This window comes from Lepidochelys kempii, chromosome 1 (assembly GCF_965140265.1).
Source record: "Lepidochelys kempii isolate rLepKem1 chromosome 1, rLepKem1.hap2, whole genome shotgun sequence".
NCBI classification, from domain to species: Eukaryota; Metazoa; Chordata; order Testudines; family Cheloniidae; genus Lepidochelys; species Lepidochelys kempii.
Genome location: NC_133256.1, coordinates 285776015 through 285800671, shown reverse-complemented (window position 1 = coordinate 285800671; position 24657 = coordinate 285776015). Strand labels below are relative to the sequence as shown.

At 38.3% G+C, this 24657-nt stretch overlaps 1 protein-coding gene across 8 annotated transcripts in view; it reads left to right on the top strand.

Annotated features, from left to right (window-relative positions):
• The window catches only part of FRS2 (fibroblast growth factor receptor substrate 2), an 81006-nt gene extending 64156 nt beyond the window's left edge, over positions 1-16850 (top strand). For 7 of the 8 annotated variants that reach the window (XM_073327810.1, XM_073327808.1, XM_073327807.1 and 4 more), the window contains 5 exons: positions 1497-1588; positions 3000-3186; positions 6140-6298; positions 11790-11953; positions 14003-16850. In XM_073327810.1, coding sequence (XP_073183911.1) covers positions 1523-1588; positions 3000-3186; positions 6140-6298; positions 11790-11953; positions 14003-14953 — 1527 coding nt within the window. In that variant the 5' untranslated portion in view covers positions 1497-1522 and the 3' untranslated portion in view covers positions 14954-16850. Of the gene's footprint in view, positions 1-1496; positions 1589-2999; positions 3187-3746; positions 4640-6139; positions 6299-11789; positions 11954-14002 lie in introns of those variants that run through there. The other variant, XM_073327811.1, reaches the window with a different exon arrangement.
• Positions 16851-24657: the final 7807 nt, after the last annotated feature.

Here is a 24657-nt window from a genome sequence, read left to right as displayed (position 1 = left end):
GATTCTCACAACTTTGTATTGAGAGAGGTTTTTTTTCCAGTCAAATTGTAAGAAAATAAAATTTTAAAAAGTGGAATGTTATCATTATTTTAATATTTTTATAATAGCTTGTGTGATTACTGCAAAATACTTCAGACATTTGTCATCTCAAGGAGAACTATTTGTGCATTTGGTTTTGTTGTGTCAATGAGATGTGTATATACAGGTTTCAGAGTAGCAGCCGTGTTAGTCTGTATTCGCAAAAAGAAAAGGAGGACTTGTGGCACCTTAGAGACTAACCAATTTATTTGAGCATAAGCTTTCGTGAGCTACAGCTCACTTCATTGAAAGCTTATGCTCAAATAAATTGGTTAGTCTCTAAGGTGCCACAAGTCCTCCTTTTCTTTTTGTGTATATATAGTTAGTGGATGTTATTGGGGTGTATGAAAATTTAAATTAAATTCCTTTTAAAACTTAAAATTAATAGGTATATTTAAAAAAATATATTTAAAATTGACAATCTAGCCTAAACTTACTAAAATGTATTAAATCATTTAATTAAAAAAAAATCAAGCAGTACATATTAGATGCTGACGTTTAAAAGATAGAACACTGACTTGGTGAAAGCCACTGATTAAGTACCTAGAACCAAAGTGTGTTGAAATGTGAAACCAACTCTTGATAGCAGTAGTCTCTTCTGCAGATAGAGAAAATATTTTCTTCAAATCAGTTTATTCCACTAGTTTTAGTTCAGTGACAGGTTCATTCAAAGTTAAGAAACTGGTTGGTAATCAAAAAAGCAGGAAAACTTGTTTTCCTCTTCCAATCTGTGAATAAAAATGAGATACGAGAGAGTGAGTTGACTAGTTTTAAAATCTTGAAAGACATGATGACCAGAAACTATCACTTCAATTCACTAACTCAGGTACTTATTTTGTTTAATAAATCAAATTTAAATACAAAATATGTTTTGGTAAACTTACTTTCTCCCTTAGATATCTATCATATACAAGGTAGTTTTATTTAATTAAAAACAGAATTTTAAAATTATTTTATTAATTGAATTTCAATTTCCGTCCAAATACAACTTGACTCAAATCACGAGTAAAATATTAATCTAGTAAGTAAATTCATCATTAACTATTTTCTAACATAACAGAATGTAAAAATTAGTACTCTGAAATGTTAAGCTATATAATTGCTTAAATAAATACAAACAGATATAAGGTATACTCCTGATTAGCCACAAGTACCAAATTTAGTGTAAAGGTTATATTTAGTAGTTGCAAATGAACACGTTTTTAATGATTACATCAACCAGTAAGAATCATCTTTGGTTTTTTTGCATTTGTTCTTTTTGTTTTCCTAACAATGACCTTAATCAAGGTTTCCTGTTTGTTGATTTAAATCATGATTAAAATTGTTGATGTAAGTGTCTTTGATTTAAATCAGTCTACCCTGGGTATTCTTGGGTTCCCTTCCCCCAAGTAAATTACCACTTCCTTTTTTGGCTCTAGAGATTACATGGTCTTCTAAAGAAGCCATGGGTAGCTGTTGTAGCTGTCCAGATAAAGAGACTGTCCCAGACAACCATCGAAACAAGTTTAAGGTAAGCAGTTGATTTTTTTGTGTTGCAATCTATTTTGTCATTCCCTTGCAAAATAGAATTCAGATATAAGAATTGGAATGAAGAAAGTGTTAGTAATGTTTATGAAAATCAAGCCATCAGAGACGTATCAGTTTGTATGGCTATGAATTCCTCTTTATCCCTAAGGATATATTAGGTCCAGTAAAAGGAATATTTTAAAAGGTCTGGTTTTCAGTAGTGATGGATATTCATAGACCTCTGATCTTCTGTAAGGTGAAAAGCCATGTGTCTTAGGCGGTGAATCTCCATTTAAACAGAAGGTCAGTATTATTGTAGCATTTTTCAGAAAACGTCTTTTATTTGAAGAAGAATAGTCCTTGTTGTCACACGCAAAGAATTCCTAGGAGTTTTAGACCTGGAAATACATGTGCTTAACCTTAACCACAAGTAGCCCCATTGACTGCAATGGCCTCATTTTGCCCAGTTACACAAGATTGATACTTGATTTTCTGTCCCTGTCTGTCTCACCAAGATCCTAGAAGAATGAGGGCAAGTGGCTGTGCTTTCCATCATGAACAATGACTCTTGCAGACAACTTAAGGGGATGCTGTTATCTTAAATACCACATTAATGTCTGGACTTTTTTACATAGTTTTGTTACAAATAACACCTAATAACCGAAAGATCAGAGACTTTATTTCTGTTTTTCAATTTGTGCTTCAACAGCATTTTGTTTGGTGGTCAGTTTCTCTTTTCCCCCTATACAGTTAACTCCCTTGTTTGTGTGAGTCTTACTTAAAAACCGGGGAGAGAAAAAAAGAGACTATTTTTGCAAAACCACAGAAAATGTCAGGAGCCTCAGTGGCAGGTGAAACTATTTCTCCTTTTTTAAAATTGACTAGATTTCAATTTGACTATCTCTTTTTAAGAAGAAAATTAATTATAACCAGTCTTTCTATTGAGTAAGGAGTGGTTGGGACAAAAGGCACTGAAATAGGGGCTGTTACAGTGTGAATAAATGTGGCGATTGTCCAAGTTCTATCAGGGATAAAGAGGATGTGGTGACTGTTTGTTTTAATGCACATATTACATATAAAAAATACAGACTCTTAGATTTATTGGACTTACCTTCAAACTTCTGTAGTGTTGAGGTAACAAGTCACATTAATGATTTGCGCCCTTTGATACACACTGCTTTAAACATACACTTTTTTAAAAAAAAGAGGCAAATACTCTCATCTAGAGAATTAACACTTCCTGACTTGCTCTTACACAAAAATGTTTTGTTTTCAAAAATAGTTAAACCTGTAATGTTTTGTATCTCACCAGGAGCTATAAACTCTTTTCAAATTTGTATTTGATGGGTCAGATGCTTTATGTTACTGAAATGTCCAAGAAGCTTATATAATGGTATAAAACTCTTATTTTAAAGGTCATTAATGTAGATGATGATGGTAATGAACTGGGTTCTGGCGTAATGGAACTTACAGATACAGAACTAATTTTATACACCCGTAAACGGGATTCCGTAAAATGGCACTACCTCTGTCTCCGTCGCTACGGCTATGATTCAAATCTCTTTTCTTTTGAAAGTGGTCGAAGATGTCAAACTGGACAAGGTAGGTAGCATCTATATGTTTGTATATATAAGTATTTTAGCAACCTGTTCCACAAGTCTTTAAATGAAATACAATTCACTCAGTTTTTTCTTCCTGAGAGCAAGAGTGGAAAGAGTGGGCTTTTTCTCCTTGAATGTAGGCATCACAAAAAATCTTATAAGTAGCCCTTTGGGGAACAGTTCTAGTTAAATGGCCAGCATTTTAAATAGGGTGGGCCTGATTGCTCTGGAGCAGTTTGTCTGCACTATATGAAAGAAGATCTGGGAGACTTCTAGTTTCTGAAATCACCAAAGACGTGGAATACTTTGTACTTCTTTGCAGTGACATCACTAATCAGTTTAAGAGCTGATTTAATGGGTTTTGTAGAGGGTTGAATCCAACTCTCCTGGCTCGAAGTGTTGACTTTCCTGATGTTTCTCCTTTTGGGGAAGGAGAAATGTAAAAATGAAGATTTCAGAGAAGCCTTTCTGAAAACTAACAGATTATTTTAGCTAAATTCATCACTACACCTGTTATGAGGGCAGCAAATGGGGGGGGGGGGTATAATAAACCTGAGCACTTGCAGGATCAGGTCTGTCTGCCTTGTTTATTTTTAAACATAGTATTTAAAACACATACTTGCATTTTCTATCCTTCTCCCTAAAAAAAAAAAAAAAATCACAAATGTTTGTTTATAAAAGCCAAAACATCAGTGAAATCATCCTGTTTCCTAAATTCTGTTTTTATTTTAAATATGAAGCACTTAATTTCAGCACATTTGAGAAGAATGAGGGATAGGTGGCTCCTACTTTTCCGTTCCCTTAATCCTGAGCTGACTGGGGAGTCAAAATGGCTCCCAGTTGATGGGCCAAACAGCTACACTAAATTACACCCACTGCAGCAGTCCCTATGCGACAACTGCACTGGCCAAGGAACAGGTGAAGTACCATGTGCTCCATGACACCCTTTCTATGCTTCCCTACCCCTGATGCACCACCTTCATGAAGATATTGGGTGGTGGCTACCCCATCTCCGACATTCAAGAATTCCTCTGTGTCAAGGGTAATCTATGGCTGCCTGATCATTGCAGATTCCTGCAGCACAGTGCAGCCAGACTGGGGCTGGAGATCTGGCTTGAAGTGTTGATTAACTTAACCTTTTAAAAAGCAACCACTATTTAAAGCAGGTGAGAGTAGTTAGTCACCCATTTTTATCATTTTGTTAGGTTAAGTTGCATTCTTAACTGCCGTTAACATTGTTTACTCACTATTTTTTTTATTATGAGGCTCGTAAAAAAACAAAACAAAAAAAAAAAACCACCACAACTCCATACTCCTGAGCGACGTAGTTATACCGATTGAACTCCTGCTGCAGACAGCACTATGTCGATGGGAGGTCGTCTTCTGTCAACATAGCTGCAGCCTCTTAGGGAGTTGGAGTACCGATGCTGACAGAAGTTCTCCAGTCAGCACAGGTAGCATCTTCACTTAAGTGCTATAGCAGCACAGCTGCATCAGTACAGCTGCACTGCTATATGTGTAGACAAGAACCAGATTATTTGTTGTCTTTCTAAACTTGAAGCCCACTTCAGAACTTCACTGACCATGCAACATTGTTTCTGTGTCGGTAAACTGGGTATAGTAGTACATGTTATGAAAAAACCCATGGCATCCTAGCTAACTTGAGTGGGGGGAAGGGAGTTGCTTTTTCATAGTATGGCTTTTAATATGAAAATATTTGAGAAATTGCTGCAGTAAGAAGTCTTGATTTTTGTTTTTCTTTCTTTCTATATATGCAATTTAATTGCACCTCATGTTCCGAAGTACTAACAATTTGGGAACAGAACATGTTTTATTCTTCCTTTTTAATAGAAGGGCAAATTTGAATTTCTCAAGCGTACACTGTTATTTTCTGAAGTATATCAAGCAAAATGTCAAATTTTTGGAGAGGTTTCACAGAAATTGTTTAGACCTAGAGTACTGCACATCTTGAAAGCTTCTACCTTTGGAGCATTTTTTTAGTGATTAACGCCAAAATATAGTCAATATGTTAGATTGCTCTTTGTTCCATGGTATTCAAATCAATCAAAAGTTTGTAGATAACAAGAAGTGAATGTCATGATTGATTGCATTGTCAAAATGTAGTAGGATATAGGTATCTTAAAATAAAGATACTTTTTAGATGTATCCAGTCTTCTTAAAAAAACAAAACCACATACACACTCTTCTTTTAACAAGAATATGTCAACTTTAAATTAATGCTTTCAATGGAAAGAATAACCAAAGCTGCGACTTCACTGCTTGTCTCTTTGCTTGGGATGGTAAGTTGGGCTCCCTCTACTGTTCAAAGACAAAGTGGCACAATACTTGGGCAATATACATAGTATTGATGCCAACTTTGTATTTCGTGTCTATCCCTAAGGCAGGAAAAAAATGGTTTGTTGCTGTTTATTTCACACAATCTGTCTTCTAGCCCTTCATTTTAACCTTCTTTAAGAACGTGGACTTTTACCCTGTGTCAAAACCCTTCTTCCCTGTTGTGCAGGTATTTTATTTTTTATGGTAACTCAGTATAAACCTGATAAACACATAACCTTGCAGCACCAAAGTTCTATTCTTTTTACAGGTCTACTTATTAGATTATTCATTTTAAAACTTCGCTGTTTCATGAAGTGTTTTTCCTCATTTACCCAGAAATTTTAACAGATTTTCTCTTATTGGGTCTGTTTTATTTTCCAGTCTGTCCTTTGGTGCATTGGAAGCTTATTCATTTATCAGGTACTAATTTAAAAGGGCCTCACTATATATTTTTGTTTCGGTTGGTGCACAAAAAAGATAATAGCTCAGTTCCTTTAACAGGTATTCGTTAAGTGGACTCCTGTTTAGTTACTTAAAAATTAATTACATAACTGTTTTTAGAAGCAGTTCTTGTTTTCACTTAAAGGGATCTAAAACAATTTGTTGTATGTTTATAGGAATCTTTGCCTTTAAGTGTGCTCGTGCAGAAGAATTATTTAATATGCTACAAGAGATCATGCAGAACAATAGCATAAATGTGGTAGAAGAACCAGTAGTAGAAAGGAATCATCATCAAACTGAGTTGGAAGTTCCAAGAACCCCTCGAACACCCACCAGTAAGCATGGTTCTGCTCTCAAAGTATAATTTCTGTGTGTAACGTGACACCTTGCTTTAAATTTGATTTAGCTCTTCAGTTAGCAGCATGCAAGTAATCTAGTTAACGAATGAATACTGATTTAAATGCTATTGCCAGCTAAAGTGTTTGCAGTAGGTTTTTTTCTTTAAATACCATTACAGAATTCTCACTTCTAGATCTCCTTGCTCTGGGGCAGGACTGGCTAGGACTCCCAAAGCTGAAGAATTTGGCTAGGCTGTATTGGGACCTAACATCAGTGCACAAAAGCACCACTTCAGTATGTGCACATATGGTCGCTTTATGAGATCTTGTCTAAGGATTGCCTGATTACAACCACAGAAAATTATACGACAATTGTAAACGTCAGAATCCTTGTCCAAAATGTTCATGCTTTGTGTCAGCAGGCCCTGAGGGGCTGAATGAAGGTAGAACAGCAGAATTCTTCCTATCAGCTAAACAAGAAATTACTGACCTTTTCTTTATAGGGAAGGCTCCTGTAAGCATTTCCACCACTCTGTAGCAGCAAAGGGCTTGGCAAAGCTTGAATCTTCTTTGAGTATTGTCCCTTTGGCACCTTTGACTGGAGGTTTTCAGTAACAGTGCCCATTTGGCTTGTGCGTGCATTCTAGACATCCTCATGCCCGTACCAACAATATATAGAGCTGCATAGGCAAAATGCCCTCTGTTCCTTTTTAACTGCCCTTACGCTTGAGACTGAGCATCAAGTGTGCCTGGTTCACTTTAGGTGTAATTTAGCTTGGTTTGTTCTTTTGTTAAGTAGTTTTCTTAAATTTAATCTAGTTGTTAGTATTTAATTTTGGGGGTTCTGTTTGTTTTATTTTCCCCTCTTGAGGGGTTATTTTGGAGATCAGCACTTCTGGGGTACACCAGGATCCCTAGGCTTTAAGCACTCTCTCTCCTGCCAGGAGGTAATCTGTGTCAGTGACGGCTATTCTCAGTGCCTCCGCTGTTTGGCAGACATCCATATACTGACTAAGTGTAAGATCTGGACGTCTTTTAAAAGCAGAACTCAGTAAGAATAGTGTGAGAGAGTTTAAATTGCTTATGATGGAACAAGTCCTAAGACTGGCCTCTGATCCAGGCTCAGAGAACCCCCCTGTACACTGGTCTCCCAGCACACTTAATGGCTTCATCTACCTCTGAGTTCAGGTCAACAAGAGCCTCATGGAACAAGACTATGGGTGCCAACAAGAGGATAAGGAGTACTAGGTTTCCTACCTGAGAGTCCTTGTCTTTTCTTAAAAAAAAAAAAAAAAAAAAAAATCTCTATCACTGGTTTATAATTAATGTTCCGGAGACCTCTCCCAAAGGGAGTACCATTGAGGCGCCGACTGGCTCCAGTACCGAGAGGTCATCTCTAAGACGTCATCTAAAAGCCCTGCCCAGTAGTGACACCTCCCTTGACATCAGGTCGTCATGTCCATTCCAGGAGACATTGTACTTTGAAGCAGTCAGTGCCATTAGACTCCTGCATACCTTCTCTGAGACTTTATACCAATGTCCCAGTCTACTTCATTGATATCATCTGAGTCTACTAGATGTATTTGTTCGAAGTGTTCCATGTGCGCAGTACTAGCACATTCTAGATGAGCACCTATCCTGGTACTGATGACAGTTTCTGCAGAATCCTATTCAACTTCTGCTCACACTCCATTGGTACCACAGGAATTTAGCTATTCAAAAGATCTTTTTGTCTCAGACAAGCCTGTCTCCACTATTTATTGGTACCATACAATTGCCTATACTGAGATCTTCTGGGTCACCAACACCACATCTCTTGCCCAGATCTCCTACCTCTTTGATACCTACCGTTCAGGATGAGCAGTTATCACCGCCACTGGATTATGGTGAGGAAAAGTCCGATTTCCAGATTTCTGTCCAGGGGACCCCTCTCTACTTGACAAGACATTTACTCTCTTGCCACCTACACTGAGGGGGAGAGAAAGGGGGTTTAGAGGTTGGGAAATGACTTTGACCTCCATTCCATTGGTGCGGCAGATGGATGTCTCTTCCCATGCCCTATGGGCCCTCCTCAGTGGCAACATCAAGATTCCTCAGTCTTTTTTTCCTCCCCTCAGATTAAACCCCAATATGGGATTTGAACTTCATTCTTAATTGTTTTACAAAACATCTCTGAGCCATTAACTACTTGTTCTTTACTTCCCCTCTCCATGAAAATGGCTACTTTTTTTTTTTTTGATGGCCCTCACTTCTGCTCGAAGGGTCGGAGAACTGGGATCTTTAATGGCAGATCATCCCTTTGGTGTTTTTCAAAAAAAAGTTTTGTTATGGCCACACCCTAAGTTTATGCCTAAAGTATCTTCTGAATTTCAGATTAACCAGGTCACTTATCTCCCAGTTTTTTCCCCAAAACTACATCAGACCAGGGATGTCTTCTATACCTTGAATGTCAGAAGGGCATTAGCCTTCTATTTGGACGAAACTAAACCATTTAGAAAGTCTCCCAGACTGTTTCAGTTGTAGACAGATCCAAAGGACCCACAGTCTCCTCCCAAAGACTCTCAAGGTGGATCTCTAGGGGTATTATTTCATGTTATGAGTCTGTCAAATCCATCCTCCTTCCAGGGTGCTAGCCCATTGTACAGGGCCTCTACCTATTTCTGTGGCATTACTGAAACCTGTTCTGGCTATTGAAATCAGCAAAGCCAAAACCTGGACCCCTCTATATGCTTTGGTTCGTGCCTATAGATCAGATGTTGGAGTTGGTAATGCATTTTTGTCTTCACTATTTGACTTCGCTCTGAAGCTCCCTCCTCTGGGTGAGGACACTGCTTGGGAGTCATCTGAAGTAGAGAACTTGTTCCAGGGAAACTACTCAATGAAGGAGAGGTTACTCACCTTGTGCATAACTGGAGTTGTTTGAGATGCCTCCCTGAGGGTGGTCTGCTACAAGCCCTCCTTTCCTTCTGTTTTGGAGCTTCCTTTCATGGAACTTTGTGGTAGAGAAGGAACTGAGGGCAGTTTGCCTGTGCAGCTCTCTGTATCTCCAGTTCAGGCAACCAGGATGTTTGGAGAACATACATGGGCCAAATGGGCACTGCTACTGAACATCTCCGGTCAAAGGTTCATGGGGTCATGTGCACCTCAAGTGGAGCACCCATAGGGACACATACCTTGAAGAACTCCAGCCACTGCACAGTTGAGTTACCTCTCCTTTTCCAATATCCCCATATTAGCCAAGACTGTCATTTTTGACTTTATAAATATCTAAGATGAGCTTTCTCAGGCTCAGTGTGTGGCTTTGGATGACTGCTCAGAACTCCTGTGACCTTGTCCAGACTGAGCTGTCCTCTGACACTTTTTTTTTTTTTTTTGACAGAATGTAGTTCTGAGGGCGTGGTATGTATAGCTGAACAAATGGCTTGAATTCTGGCTTTTTGGAAGACCATTACCTCACAGATGTAGTCATAGATGTCTGTGTCATTCATGGCTTGCAGTCAGCTTCCATCTCTCACGTCTGCAGAACATATTTCATAGTAGCGGAGCCCAAACTCTCCCATGCCTATGAGTTTTGTTTCTTAGGATATCTTTATCTGGATATATTTGTGGATAATTCTTGCTTATTGAGCGCTCATCCTCAAATCCCTCTGCATTGATGCTTCTTGGTTAGCAGGAGGTGACTCATCCTCCCTTTTTATTAAAGAAAAAAAGAGCTGCTTTGCATCTTGCCTAAGGTACATGTTAATCATTGCCTGATGCAGTGCCTTTGGTTTTATTTTGAAACATCACATCCTTAAGCTCCTTACTCACCAAGAGTGGGAATCCCATAACGATTGTATCTTTAAAGAGAAAATTCTTTCTTCATCTTTGAACATATCTCACATGATTCTCACCCATGCATCTCCTTTCAGAGTGTAGGAGTTCTGCCTATGAAGAGGTGTGCTCTGCTTTGTGGTGATTGTGTATTTGTGCATATTTATATACAAAAATAACATTGTCTACTGAATGTGGGTTTTTTAATATGAACTCACCCTTTATCCTTGCAGAGTTAATGATATGTTGGTACTGGTCATGTTCCAGCCTTTCGCTCTCGCTCTCAAAAGGGAATTGGCAGTTAAGCTGTACCTTTCGTGCTGCGGGGTTGGAATGTTTCTTCTGATGTGGGGAGGGTGTGTGTGTGAAGCCCTCCAAAACTCTGTTTGTGGGAGTTCTGGCCAATCTCAGGTTGGAGGCTTGAGATCTAGCAGTGAGGATCCGGTGGTGGTGGTGATTTAAAAAAGTAGAATTACAGGCAAGTAATTTTCTTTTCCTTAAGGAGACAGCTTCATGTTACTAATGGCAATATTGAAAAGAAGTTTGATAAGGGTTATGGTTCCTCCTCCATCGAGATCTAAAAATGTAAACTTCTTGTTTCAGTGTTGTCTATACATTCACTTCAGATAACCTAGAACTGTAAAACTGTGAATTTGAAAAGTGGTGGAATGAAGTTCTCAAAAGTAGATACTCTTGTGACTAGTGATGTTACAAGAATATCTCTTTTGACAATCTTATATACTTAACTGGAAAACTGCATTAAAATTTGGCAGTGTGTGAAAACCTGAAATTGGCTTAACAATTTTTCTGATGAAATACTTGTAACCAATGAAACTAACTTATTTTCCCATTGTATATTTAGCTTACCCTTTGTTGAATAAAGTAAACGAGTTTGCAATCTTTGCTGTCATTCTGTATCATAAATATACTGACAAACAATGCAATGCAATTATGAAAAACACAAATTAATTTTTCAGTAGCGTTTATATCTAAGGCCTGGGCTACACTGGGGGGTTCGAACTCAGATATGCCACTTCAGCTATGCAAATAGCATAGCTGAAGTCGAACTATCTTAGTTCAACTTATCTGGCCGTCCTCACGGTGGTGAGTTGATGGTGGCGGCTCCCCTGTCAACTCCGCTTACTCCTCCTGCAGAGGTGGAGTACAGGCGTCAATTCGGGGATCGATTTATCGCGTCTAGATGAGACATGATAAATCGATCCCCGATAGATCGATCACTACCCGCTGATCCGGCGGGTACTGAAGACGTACCCTAATATACATTCCCGTAAATGTATATTGTAAAATGTATATTCCCGTTCTCTTGTTTATGCATGCAGACAATACAGTTTAAGAGGGCTGAACTTAAGAAAATGAATGTTGATGCCAATTCCACTTTGTTACTCAGCAGTAGTTGCTTTTCATATTTTCTTGAGGGGATTAAAATTTTTGGCACATGGTTTGGCAGTTAAATATTGAGGAGATCCAATCTAGATATATATATTTTTAGGCACATATCTAGGCCCGTGAGCATTTGGCATTTGTTAAATATATTTATTTTGATAGTGTCCACAATGTACAATGCACTTTCCAAAGACAAAAGAAAGCAGCTGAATGATACATAAGGGGGCACTTTGAATATCGTTTTAATGCATCTTTTCTTAAATTGAATTAGCTCCTGGGTTCAGTGCACAAAGTTTACCTAATGGGTATCCAAGATATCCCTCCTTTGGAGATGCTTCATCACATCCTTCCAGCAGACATCCCTCTGTAGGAAGTGCACGGCTTCCGTCAGTAGGTGAAGAGTCAACGCATCCATTGCTTGTAGCAGAGGAACAAGTAAGCATAGTCTTTATTTTCACATATTTTGGGTTCAGCATTAATTCTACTGCTCTTATACTGACCCTGTAGATTTGTATTTGCACTTATTTTCCTAGATCTGTTTCCATGATGGAAAAATGTGTGTTTTTTTCTGATCTTGGCTGTGTATATCTGCATAGTATGTTGTATTACTGGAAAATGTTTGCATGTGGTACCATTTTAGGATGATGATTAAAGCTAAGATTTTGTCATGGGTATTTTTAGTAAAAATCAGGGACAGGTCCCGGGCAATAAAGAAAAAATCATGGAAGCCCATGACCTGTTCCTGACTTTTACTAAAAATATCCATGATAAAATGGGAAGGTACTGGGCAGCTGGGAGCTCTGGGGTCCCACTACCCAAGCGGGCACAGAGTTCCAGGTTCCCCCTGCAACCAGCAGTGGAGGGAAGCTGCAAGAATCCCCCCTCCCCAGCCGTGGAAAGGTGGGGGGGTCCCCCGCCTCCTCTCCAACTGTGGGGAGCTGCGGGGGTCCCCCTGCCCAGCCATGGCCATAGCTGGGAGCTGCAGGGTACACCCGCTGCCCATGGCATCTGAGCGCTTGGGGGCACACTGCCTCAAAGTGGCGGGGGTACCTCACAGCTCCCTGCCACCAGGGCTGAAGTCACGGGGGTCTTTAGAAGTCATGAATTCCGTGACAAAACCGTAGTCTTGATGATGATGTATATGGTGTGCATCTGGCGAAAGAGCAACTTTGTTTTCTTAGCTACTTGATTTAAAATACATGTTATTATGCATTTATTTGTATTGTAATAGTGCCAGGAGTTCCCAGTCATGAACTTAAGATAGGTGGGTAAGAGTCATATGGGGAGTCAGCATGGAAAAGTCACTGAGGATGATGATGAGAGACTGGGAGGAGAAAAAGAGGCAGAGCCAAAAGTCAGAGAGGAAGATAGATGGAGTTGAGTCAAGTGAGCACCTGCAGGGCAGGAAAAGGAGAGAACAAATGGTTGGAGTGTTCAAAGGAGAATGAATTAGGTGAGGGAGGGAGAACAGGGGTTGAAAGCAAGTGGAGTGGGAGAGAAGCTGAGTGCCTCACCATGGCTTTTTGAGCATGTCACTGGGTAAGTGTTGTGGGAGAAATTACATCTGTGTATTTGACTCTCAGCAATGCTCTTTGGTAGAAGCAAATAACTTGAAAAATGAAGACACACATGACTGTTGATGTGTGAGGCAATCCGGAAAAGTAATAGTTATCCTCATCTACTAGTGTGCCCTACACGCACTCAGCAGGCAAATCCTGGCAGAGGTCTGGTATAGTGTGGAGCACAGAAGGGAGTTGTTCTCAGTCATTACCTTTGCCCTCCAAGTTTCCAGATCCAGGAGTGGTATAGGGGATGAGAGAATTCCATCTATCCATTCCCTTCAAAGCAAGGGGTTGGAAACCCTGAAGGATGAAGTGTGAAGCTAGTGGTGCACTTTTAGCTCGCCCAAAGTGCATCTGCTACCAACATCCTGATCGGCACTTTTAATTCCGTAAATGTACGATTTCACACACCAGTCTGACCTCTTCGATCGTTAGTTCTGAAACAGTTTTATAATTTGACCATTAATTGACTATATGCTCTTCGGTGGAAGCGCTGCTACCTAACCCTCCAAGTATACCAGTGGCTTTAGTCAGAGCAGCCCCAAGGCTGTTCTGACCAATGTTGGGGCTAGCCTGGCACTGGATCAGGGAGCTGTAACCTCAGCAGAGCTCAGACATAAGGTAGAATTGAGCTTATTAATAAATTTAATGGTAGAAATAGGTTCTCACTGGTTCGTCTGGGCACCTTTTGACATTATTTAAAACAACACAGCAAAAATAAGATGAGTAGCAAACCTCTGACAAAGCTCCATGCTCAACACAACCCAACAGGCTGGACTTTTACCCCAAAACTCTGTCCCCAAAACACAGTTTCCTTCACTCTTCAGACAGCCAGGCAAAAAGATTGCAAGTCTTTGAGGGAAGGGAAGGAGTAAGGAGATTAAGAAAAAGTGCAACTAATGTTTGAATTTGTCCTCTACAGGTGCACACCTATGTCAACACTACTGGTGTACAAGAGGAAAGAAAAAATAGATCAAGTGTGCATGTACCGCTGGAATTAAGGCTTTCTAATGTTGAAACAAGCAAGACAACAGAAGATCAGAATTGCACTGATGACAGAGATGCTCAGGTTCTTCTGGAGCCTGAAGGAGTCAAATTTGTTTTAGGACCAACACCTGTTCAAAGACAATTAATGGAAAGAGAGCAACTGGAGCAACTTGGGAGAGACCAAGTTAGTGGCAGCAGTACAAACAACTCTGAATGGGACACTGGGTACGACAGTGATGAACGTAAAGAAACACCTTGTGGTAATAAACTAGTGTATGAAAATCTAAACAGGTTATCAATCCCTAGTGCCTCAGGGGTCAGGAGAGGTCGTCTGACATCAACAAGTACCTCAGATACCCAGAATATTAACAACTCTGCTCAAAGGAGAACTGCATTGTTAAACTATGAAAACTTGCCATCTTTGCCGCCTGTTTGGGAAGCCCGCAAGCTAAGTAGAGATGAAGATGACAATTTAGGACCAAAGACCCCATCTCTGAATGGCTACCACAATAACCTAGATCCAATGCATAATTACGTAAATACAGAGAATGTAACTGTGCCAGCAAGTGCTCATAAAGTAGAATTTACACGACGTCGGGACTGTACACCAACAGTCTTTAACTTTGATATTAGACGTCCAAGTTTAGAACACAGGCAGCTCAATTATATACAGGTTGACTTGGAAGGTGGCAGTGACTCCGACAACCCTCAGACTCCAAAAACTCCTACCACTCCACTTCCACAAACTCCAACCAGGCGCACAGAGCTGTATGCTGTGATAGACATTGAAAGAACTGCTGCTATGTCAAGTTTGCAGAAAGCACTGCCACGAGATGATGGTACGTCTAGAAAAACTAGACATAACAGTACTGACCTGCCTATGTGAAACCGGGAAGCATTAAATCATTTGCACCTTTTGTGAAGTTTATAAAATTGAAGATGCAAATACTTCATTTGCATTTCTTAACAGTAACGCTTTTTATAGAGTAATAGACTTTTTTCTGAATACTTCATGTGCTTGTCTAACAAAAGGGAAATAATGTAGAGCAGGTACTCATTAAATGACACCATTTTATTCTACAGTAATAGTAATTGTTGTGCAGAAGCATTGCCACTTTTCACAGTGCCTCTTTACTTGGTTAGAGTTGGAGTGACTGCTAGTTCTGAAGTTATCAATATTCTGGCCATGTGCCTATAGTCATTGTTATAACATTTTATAAAGCCTCTTGATGTGCATTATTAGCTGATAGCCCTAATCTTGCAAGGTTGATATTTGTACCTTCACTCTCTTCATTCATGTGGCCTCCTCCAATATGAGAGGTGTGAGTAATTCATTATTCAATCAGTTTGACTTACATAATACATATTGGCTCATGTGAAGGGATATAAACACCGTGCTTCCTTGTATATGTCAGTTCATTTTTTGAAGTAATTTGGACAAGCTTCAAATTCTTGAAGGTTTTTTAAATTTCTGTAACATTGAGGGGTTACATCAAATTCACTTGGTCAGAGATAGAGTTGGGTCTGAAATAAGCCAGAAGTCATTTCCACTAGAAAAGATATTTCCAAGTGGTAGTATCAAGCTTCCTGAACAGTTTTACCGAATTTTAATCTGAGTTTTCTGAAGGAATTCAAAGTCACAGTTCTGCTCACCTTTCCATCTTCATGTGTGGGATGTCTTTTGACCTATTTTGTATTGTCTGTAGCTTAAGAACAGTTAAGTTTTTGTGTATAACTTCAATGATTGTTTAGGGTTTTTATGTGTGTTGCTCCTATTCAGTCTGCACATTGTCAAAGAAAAATCTCTTGAAGGTTCAGTGGGAACCTTTTTTACTTAACAGGGTTGCTTTTGTCCAGTGTTCTATTCTACTTTTTATGTCTGGCAGAAACATCCCAAAAGTGTTAGTGTCCAGCAGCATACAGCATCGCACAAGTGGAAAGGTGTATTATGCATTTTTGTCTTCCTCTGAAGCATCAAATATAGGTCACCATGGGAAGCAAGGTACTGCAGTTGGTAGTTCAGTGTGCCAAATCTTAAATTCTAACTGTGTGGATCTGTAGATGATGTACTTGGATTTAGACCGAATTAGTTACTTACAATATGTAGAGAATTTTCTGAAGGTAATATCTATGGGCATATATATTTTCCTTTTGCAGCTAGTTAACTCAGTTACTCTAATGGCTTAACTGCTGCTCGATGTTATGGTACATCCAAGTAGAACGCATCTGCTGAACATGCCAGGTATGCCCTTGACAGTCCCTTGTTCTATACTGAATATTAATAGAATTGATAGCAGTACAGCAGGTGCAGCGCAGGACCAGAAAAAAAACAGATTAAGCTTGAGCCTGTGATTTCAAAGGAACTGACCACTATGTGAACTGGTGTGACGAATAATAATCCTTGAGCTGTGGGTGAGAAAAATCACATGCAAGAAACCATAGGGGAGGTCTGAAAAAATGCTTAGGGTCCTCATGTAATATTTGAGCTTTCATATAAAACAAAACACTATTTCCAGTTCTTTGAATTTTGTGGAAGGTGTTCCTGTTTCCCTATTACATTTTCCTTTTGTCTTCAGCCAGATAAATAGTAGGAAGAGTGATAGCTGAAATACATTTTTCCTGTTCACCCCAGTGAGATAATGGCAGCCTCATTTATATAGGTCAGGCCTTTTTATCCTGAAGGATTTCCAGTGTTCTTCACAAACTTTATAATTCTAAAATGCATCTAGGTGCACAATCCATATGCTTCACAGTAGTAAGGGAACAGGAGCCTTAGTTGGGACGTTGTAAGAAAACTTCATTGAGATCAAGAAACTTTTCCATAATCATTTCACCATTAGTCTATGCACTTGTATACATTTTTTTTTATTTAGGTGCTCAAAAAGGTGAGGGACTAGTAGCATTTCACTAGAACCAGAGGTAGTGCAGATGCATGGTGCTATAAGTGTCCCTTGCTCCGCCCTGACATTGCACCTCTGTTGTGATTTGCATCACACCATGCATATACTAATCCTGGGTCTGTCTTGAAGCGTGATTGCCAATTGTTGCAAACTGTGTGGTGGATGTGTGAAGTGGGCTAGGAACTAGAATCAGACCGACAAACTGTTGCGAATTTGTAAACTAAGACAAGATTTCAGCACTATATTTCAAGCAGTTAAAAAGCTAGAACACTTAACTCATCAGCTATCTTATCTAGAGACTTATATGGCTCGTGTCACCATAATCTCTGAGTGTCTTAATCATTAATGGATTTTATCTTCAAACACCCCTGTAGAGTAAGTAAGTACTGTCCCCAATTTACAGATGGGGGAACTGAGGCCCAAGTAAACTATACATGACTTGCTGAAGGTCACACATTGAGCCAGGAGTTCAACCCCACTCTCATGAGTTTTAGTCCAGTGCCCTTTCCACTAGATCATCCTTCCTATCCAAGACCTACCATGGACCATTCAGAATAACGTTGTTGCCAACTCTTGCAATTTTATGAGTGTTGTAATATTTAGTGTTTTTCTTAAAGCTGTAGATCCTGGAGTTGCGAATACTGCAAAATCTCACTTTTTCCTTTTTTTCTCCCCCCTCCCCCCAAAAAAATAAAGTTAAATTTCTTGCCCTTGGGGAGAAAAGCTTGAAAATATGATCCCTAAAGGATCAAAAACCAGAAGGCCTCTAAAAAGAAGCCAAATCCAATCTCATGATTTTTTTTTCTCATTCATGATATTTGAATTCTTGGGGTTGGTGATGCTTTTAATATGACAAATGCAAAAGACATCATACTGCACCTAAAGGGAAGAGTATCTCTAACATACAGAGTGCATTTTAGCATTAAAGATGTTAAGCATGGTGTTTAGGTTCAGGCTGATACCTCCACCTGCATATTTTTCAAGGATGTCCCTAAACCTCTTCCATTTCCCTAAGCAGGTAAGAGATAGAAACTACTCAATTCATCTATGGCATTGTTTTTATTTAATTTTCCTATGAAGTAGTTGCACTTTACCCTTGGAGACTTGGTTGTATCTCAGTCTCTTTGTGATGTTAGATTCACTGTCTGCAGATCTGGGGTTCAGTTTTTAGCTGAAATTTCTCAACTGTATTTTTAAGCATATTTATTTTGGACCCACAGGTGTACAGAGCAAGATGCAACAACTATGTAACAGTTCATTGGAAAATAACTGGCATAATATGTGAAGATTACCTAACCAATGCCCAGAAAAAGTGGCAAATTTTCTTTTAATTGTGTTTATACACAATGTTCAGCTGGCCCCTGTCTTTCAGGCACATGACATATTCGACACTACTAATCCTCCAATGTGTAAAGCCTTTAAGCTAGACGTTGCTCCCCCCCGATGCCATGACTAGTAAAAGGTGCGGAGCGTTCATATATTCTACTACGTTAAGTAGCTGCTCTAACCAATTCTTATTTGCAGTGTATAAAATCTGAGGAGGCACTGTCCAAGACTCCATTGTTGCATTGAAAATGCAGTTAAAGTGGGAATTTAATCCATGGGTTACACAAGGGAAAAACAAGTATTTCCTTCCCAAATTGATATTGCATACTTAAGAGGTGCAGAGTTCTATTTTGTGAAAGTTTTTTTTTTTTTTTCCAGTGATTCTATCAAATACATTTAAAAATGACCAATTCTGGAAAAATTTGACTGGCTTTATAATGTTCTTTTGGTTTCTCGTCAGTGAAGTGTCTAAATTAAAAAATAAATAAAATGTACTCATGTACTGATAATTTATTCAGCATATGGAAGGTGTTGAATATAACAAGTGACACAGTAAGGCCTAATCTTGCTCTCATTTAAATCCATAACAAAACTATTATCTTCAGTAGTGCAGTATCAGGCCCCCAAGTATTTATCTTTACATTTTGCACTTAGTCAAATGTCTCAGCATTTAAATAATATCAGTGTGTTCAAATCTCTGACATGAAAGCATTTTATTGCAACATAGAATGCAGTTAGTCTGGGCCACAGCTATGATATACAGGGTCCAGGTCAAGATTTCAAAGCAGGGCCACTATGTGGCCCAGCTCCTTGCAACAGCTGCATGAGCAGCCACTGCAATATTGTTCCTTGGAGCCTCATTTCCTCCTGTACAAGGGCTAGTCTCACCCTCCCTAGTGTTTGATAATCCATCACCCATCACCCTTCACCCAGTCAGGCTTTCATATTCACTCAGAGCCCAGACAGGCACTGAAAGAAATGGAGGCATCTACACTCAATTTATTTAACTTATGGTAAATTAAATAGTACTTTCATGGGCATGACAACCTGAAAGTGTTATCTAAGTGTGAGAGACAGAGACAGGTATCCTTGTGTAAATCAACAGTTGGTTTCAATGGAGTTATGCCAATGTACATCCACTGAAAAGCCAGCCCAGAATATTCATGTTGGTATCTGGGGTAGTTCCATTTTGCCCAGGATGAGGCAGTATCAACAGAGGACAGATTGCCTTTGCCTTCTTTCACTTCAATTAGAGCAGGGCTGTCAAGTGATTTTTAAAAAATTAATTGCGATTAAACAATAATAGAATATCATTTATTTAAATATTTTGGATGTTTTCTACATTTTCAAATATATTGATTTCAATTTCACCACAGAGTACAGTGCTCACTTTATATTTATTTTTGATTACAAATATTTGTGCTGTAAAAAACAAAAGAAATAGTATTTTTCAATTCACCTCATACAAGTACTGTAATACAATCTCTTTATTATGAAAGTTGGACTTACAAAGGTAGAATTATGTGTAAAAATAACTGCCTTAAAAAATAAAACAATGTAAAACTTTAGAGCCTACAAATCCACTCAGTCCTACTTCTTGTTCAGCCAGTCACTCAGAAAAACAAGTTTGTTTACATTTGCAGGAGATAATGCTGCCCCCTTCTTGTTCACAGTGTCACCTGAAAATGAGAACAGGTGTTTGCATGGCACTGTTGTAGCGGTGTTGCAAGATGTTTGTGCCAGATGCGCTAAGGATTCATATGTCCCTTCATGCTTCAACCACCTTTCCGGAGGACATGCATCCATGCTGATGATGGGTTCTGCTCAATAACAATCCAAAGCAGTGCAGATCGATGCATGTTCCTTTTCATCATCTGAGTCAGATGCCACCAGCAGAAGGTTGATTTTCTTTTTTGATGGTTCGGGTTCTGTAGTTTTCGCATCGGAGTGTTGCACTTTTAGGACTTCTAAAAGCATACTCCACACCTTGTCCCCTTCAGATTCTTAAATCTTGGGTTAAGTGCTGTAGCTATCTTTAGAAATCTCACACTGGTACCTTCTTTGCGTTTTGTCAAATCAGCAATGAAAGCGTTCTTAAAACTAACAACGTGCTGAGTCATCATCCAAGACTGCTATAACATGAAATATATGGCAGAATGCAGGTAAAACAGAGCAGGAGACTTACTGTTCTCCCCCAAGGACTTCAGTGAGAATTTAATTAACACATTTTTTTAACAAGCGTCATCCACATGGAAGCATGTCCTCTGCAATTGTGGGCAAAGCATGAAGGGGCATATGAATGTTTGGCATGTAGCACGTAAATACCTTTCAATGCCTGTTATAAAAGTGCCATGCAAATGCCTGTTCTCACTTTCAGGTGACATTGTAAATAAGAAGCCAGCAGCATTATCTCCTGTAAATGTAAACAAACTTGTTGGTCTTAGCTGAAGGAGAAGTAGGACTGAGTGGACTTGTAGGCTCTAAAGTTTTACATTGTTTTGTTTTTGAGTGCAGCTATGTAACAAAAAAATCTACATTTGTAAATTGTACTTTTACTATAAGGAGATTGCATTACAGTACTTGTATGAGGTGAATTGAAAAACTATTTCTTTTTATAATTTTTACAGTGCAAATATTTGTAATAAAAATAATATAAAGTGAGCACTGTGTACACTTTTTGTATTCTGTGTTTGTAATTGGAATCAATATATTTTAAAATGTAGAAACACATCTAAAATATTTAATTTCATTTGGTATTCTATTAACAGTGCAATTAAAACTGATTGATCATGATTTTTTTAGTTAATTGCGTGAGTTAACTGCAATTAATCGAGAGCCAGAATTAAGAGTGAACAAGTTTTCGTTGAGTTGTTACTGCATTGTGTGTGATGTTGCATCCCTGATGTGGAGCTCTGTTTCTTAACAGAACTGCCTGCTTCATATAAGGTGGAATCTGTAGTAGAACTCCGTATCTGCACTGTACTGTGTTGTTTATGGCTGCAAATAAAGATGAATGTGAGGAAACATACTGTAGAGGCTGGTAGTGGATCTAATTGGTTTCTTAGAGGAAAACTTCTTCTCTCTTAACCATCACTAGAAGAGGTCAAGAAAAGTTTGAGCCTGCTTGTTGGCTGATAGAAATTGATTTTTGGCATTTAAATGTAGGGGTTTTTCCATGAATAACAATTCAGGCATTCAAATTTGACAGTATTTACTTCATAAAAATATTTAATCAAAATCATGTAAGATGTGTTCATGTTGAATTCTTCATTTACAGTCTCAAAAAAAAAAAAAAAAAAAGAGCGCCTAGGGGAAATTCCAGCACAAAAAACTGCGTTAACATGGAGTTAAGGTTGCTAATGTCCATTCCTAAATAGTACTCATTAAAAAGATAGGAAATCTTGAGTTAAGGTTCTTTCACAATCTTTAGAAAATATTTCCTCTTCCAGGCAACACACACACACGATGAATAGGAAATTAAAATTTACATAGCAGACTTAACTCTGACCATACATGTGTTAATGTTCCTTGTAATTGTGCTTTAAGTATGACTTAAGACATTTGTCAGATGTATTATTAGGATATTATCCTAATGTTGTTTACTCCAGTTTAACGCAGTATTTTGTGTGGAAATATGTAGGTATATAGGTGAAAGTATGTCTGATCTTTAAAAGTCATGAAACAAGTATTGGACATTTTTATATTTTTTTATATATTTACAAAGGGCATTTAAAATTTTTCTTGCAGTTTTAGTAATTATCTAGTGTGATAATACACATATTGTGACAAAGTTTCCTGATATATCCATTACCTTGGTGTATTTCTATTTAATGTAGCAAATATGTATATATACAAATGAGATGATGTAAAAATATAATTAAGAATTAGGTTGTATGCTCCTTGGGGCAGGGACTAAGTCTTCCTTTGTGTTTTGTAAAGCACCTAGCACAATGGGACCCCAACGCTGACTGGTGTCTGAGAATTACAGTGATAAAAATAAGAGGAGATAATGAAGATGCAGGGCCAGAACTTCACCTTTAATTGAGAAGCATGAGTACTTAGATGCCATGAAGCTCACCTTTCCACTCCCTGATTCTGGGGGCCACTCTGTGCCTGGCTATTTCCCAGGAACATTCTCCCCACTAGCTGCAAACCAGCCCAAAATCACAGCAGGTGAATAATAGAGCATAGGGGTATATCAACCTTTTATCACATCCTCTGTGCTTGCTGCAGAGGTGGGGGTGAGGCAGGAGCCTCTCTGTGGATTACCTTTGTACTGGAGTGATCTTGAGCTGGATACACTGTCTCTGGGCCCATTGAAGCCAACAGAAAGATTCATTGCCCACTGAAGCCTACAGAAAGATTTCTGTTGATTTTGGTGTCTGTTGGACCAGGTGGTACCTGCTCAGATTCTGCTGGCAATGAGTGCAAAATGGCTGTACTACACCAGAAGATCTGGTTGATCAAGCTATTCAGGAATGATCTAAAAATACTGTAAAAATATAAATATATTACCTGTACTAAAAAAAATTCCTATTTGTGGTCACCAGAGTTAAAATTACAATATAAATTTTTATTTGTCATACATAAGTGTAGATTGATTGAGCTGTTATGTATGAAAGAGGAAATGATTCTAAAGAGTGTGAAAGAAACAGCTCAGGATTGCTTTTATTTTTAATGCTAGGAATGGACATCAGCATCCTTGACTCCAAAATTAATGCAAATTTTGGCATCGGATTGTGTAAGGGGGTGTGTGTGGGTGTGTATGCGCGCACACACACAATATACTATATATTTGGTACTAACTTTGTACTTTCCCTGAAGTTGCCAAATCTTTAACACAGACATTCTCACTTGTAAGATATTGGTACTTAATTACTGAATGTATAGGATATGCTTCTGGTTTGAAAAGGAAAATTAGTGTTGTATGGTATCCCACAATGCAGTGTGTCCCAACTGTAAACGTTGCCTTTTTTTGCATGTAACACCTCATTCTGTTGTTGCATCACCTAGAACTATTACTTCTGAACCATCGTCTGCATCTTAACTAAACTGCAAATTTGCAGTTACAGTACAACTGAATACAGCTCTAGCATGAAAGCTGACTGGTAGTAATAGTACAGCAGTCACCATTGTGCCACAAATGCATTTATTAAATGCAGAAATATATATTTCTATAAAAGCCAAAACCATGTTTTTATGTTCCTTTATGGTCATTACATTGTATGATATTGTAAGATTATGTTCTAATTTGCATTATAAAATGTTTTTTCCTACTTAAAGGCATAAATATAACAACTTTGTATAAAGGTAGCTTTCTAGATTTTTATTTCTTTTATAAAAATTATAAATAGTGGGAGTACCATTGCCAAATTGTTTATAAAATGTCCATGAACTTTGTCCTGTTTGGTTAATCTTTTACAGACATTCCATGTTTCTTTTTATGAGAAAATTGACACTTTCTGCATAGTACAGTATTTTTATGCTGTTCCAAATCAGCATATTAGAATTTTAATTTAAGTTGGGTTTGCATTTTCATTACTGATAGCTAACCAAATGTTCATTTTTAAAAAATGTATTATGTAATGTTGACAACATTGTCGTCCTCCCTCATCAGTGCCAACTTCATTTTTTTTTAAATTGTAGCATGGCAATAAAAATGATTTTACATTGTTGGGAGCATGTGAATTTCTTGTTTGAGACTCGGTTATGATTTTCATTATTCAATATTGGGTGTGTTGTACCTTCAATGGAAAAGATATTTGTCCTTTTTCACCATTGTCCCTGGCATACCAATAGCCTTATTAGCTAACATTGTGTATTCACTTAATTTTCTGAATCTCATTTATCACAAAGACCGCCTCTATTCTATTTCCTTTGTATTACTAGGGTACATAATTTTTTAAGTTTGGAAATTTTCTGTGGTGGCCCTGGAAGTATGTGTGGATTTTTTTTGAGTGGTGTTCAGGCCTTACGTCTTTGTAATATATAGAAAGATGTTGCTTTTTCAGTGTGGTGCCATTTAAATTGATACATATCCCATATTTCTTGAAGTAAATAATCAGTTCTATAGAAAATGAAGTAAAAATCTTGTTGAAGGCAGATAGAAAAATTAGGTCACGAGTCATCCCCTTAATCACAAGACGTTAATGTGTCATAACTGAATTAACAGCACCAGTAAAAGTATTAAAACAGCCTTGTTAAATCACAGTGGCAAGGACTATAAATTTTAATCTGCAATAGCTCAGCATACTAAACTGAACTACTGGTTCAGCAGTAAGCATAGGTCATAAGACTGTATTGATGAAGCCCCAATGATGGTAATTTATGCTCTGACTCAACCGTCCATCCTTATGCAGCTAAG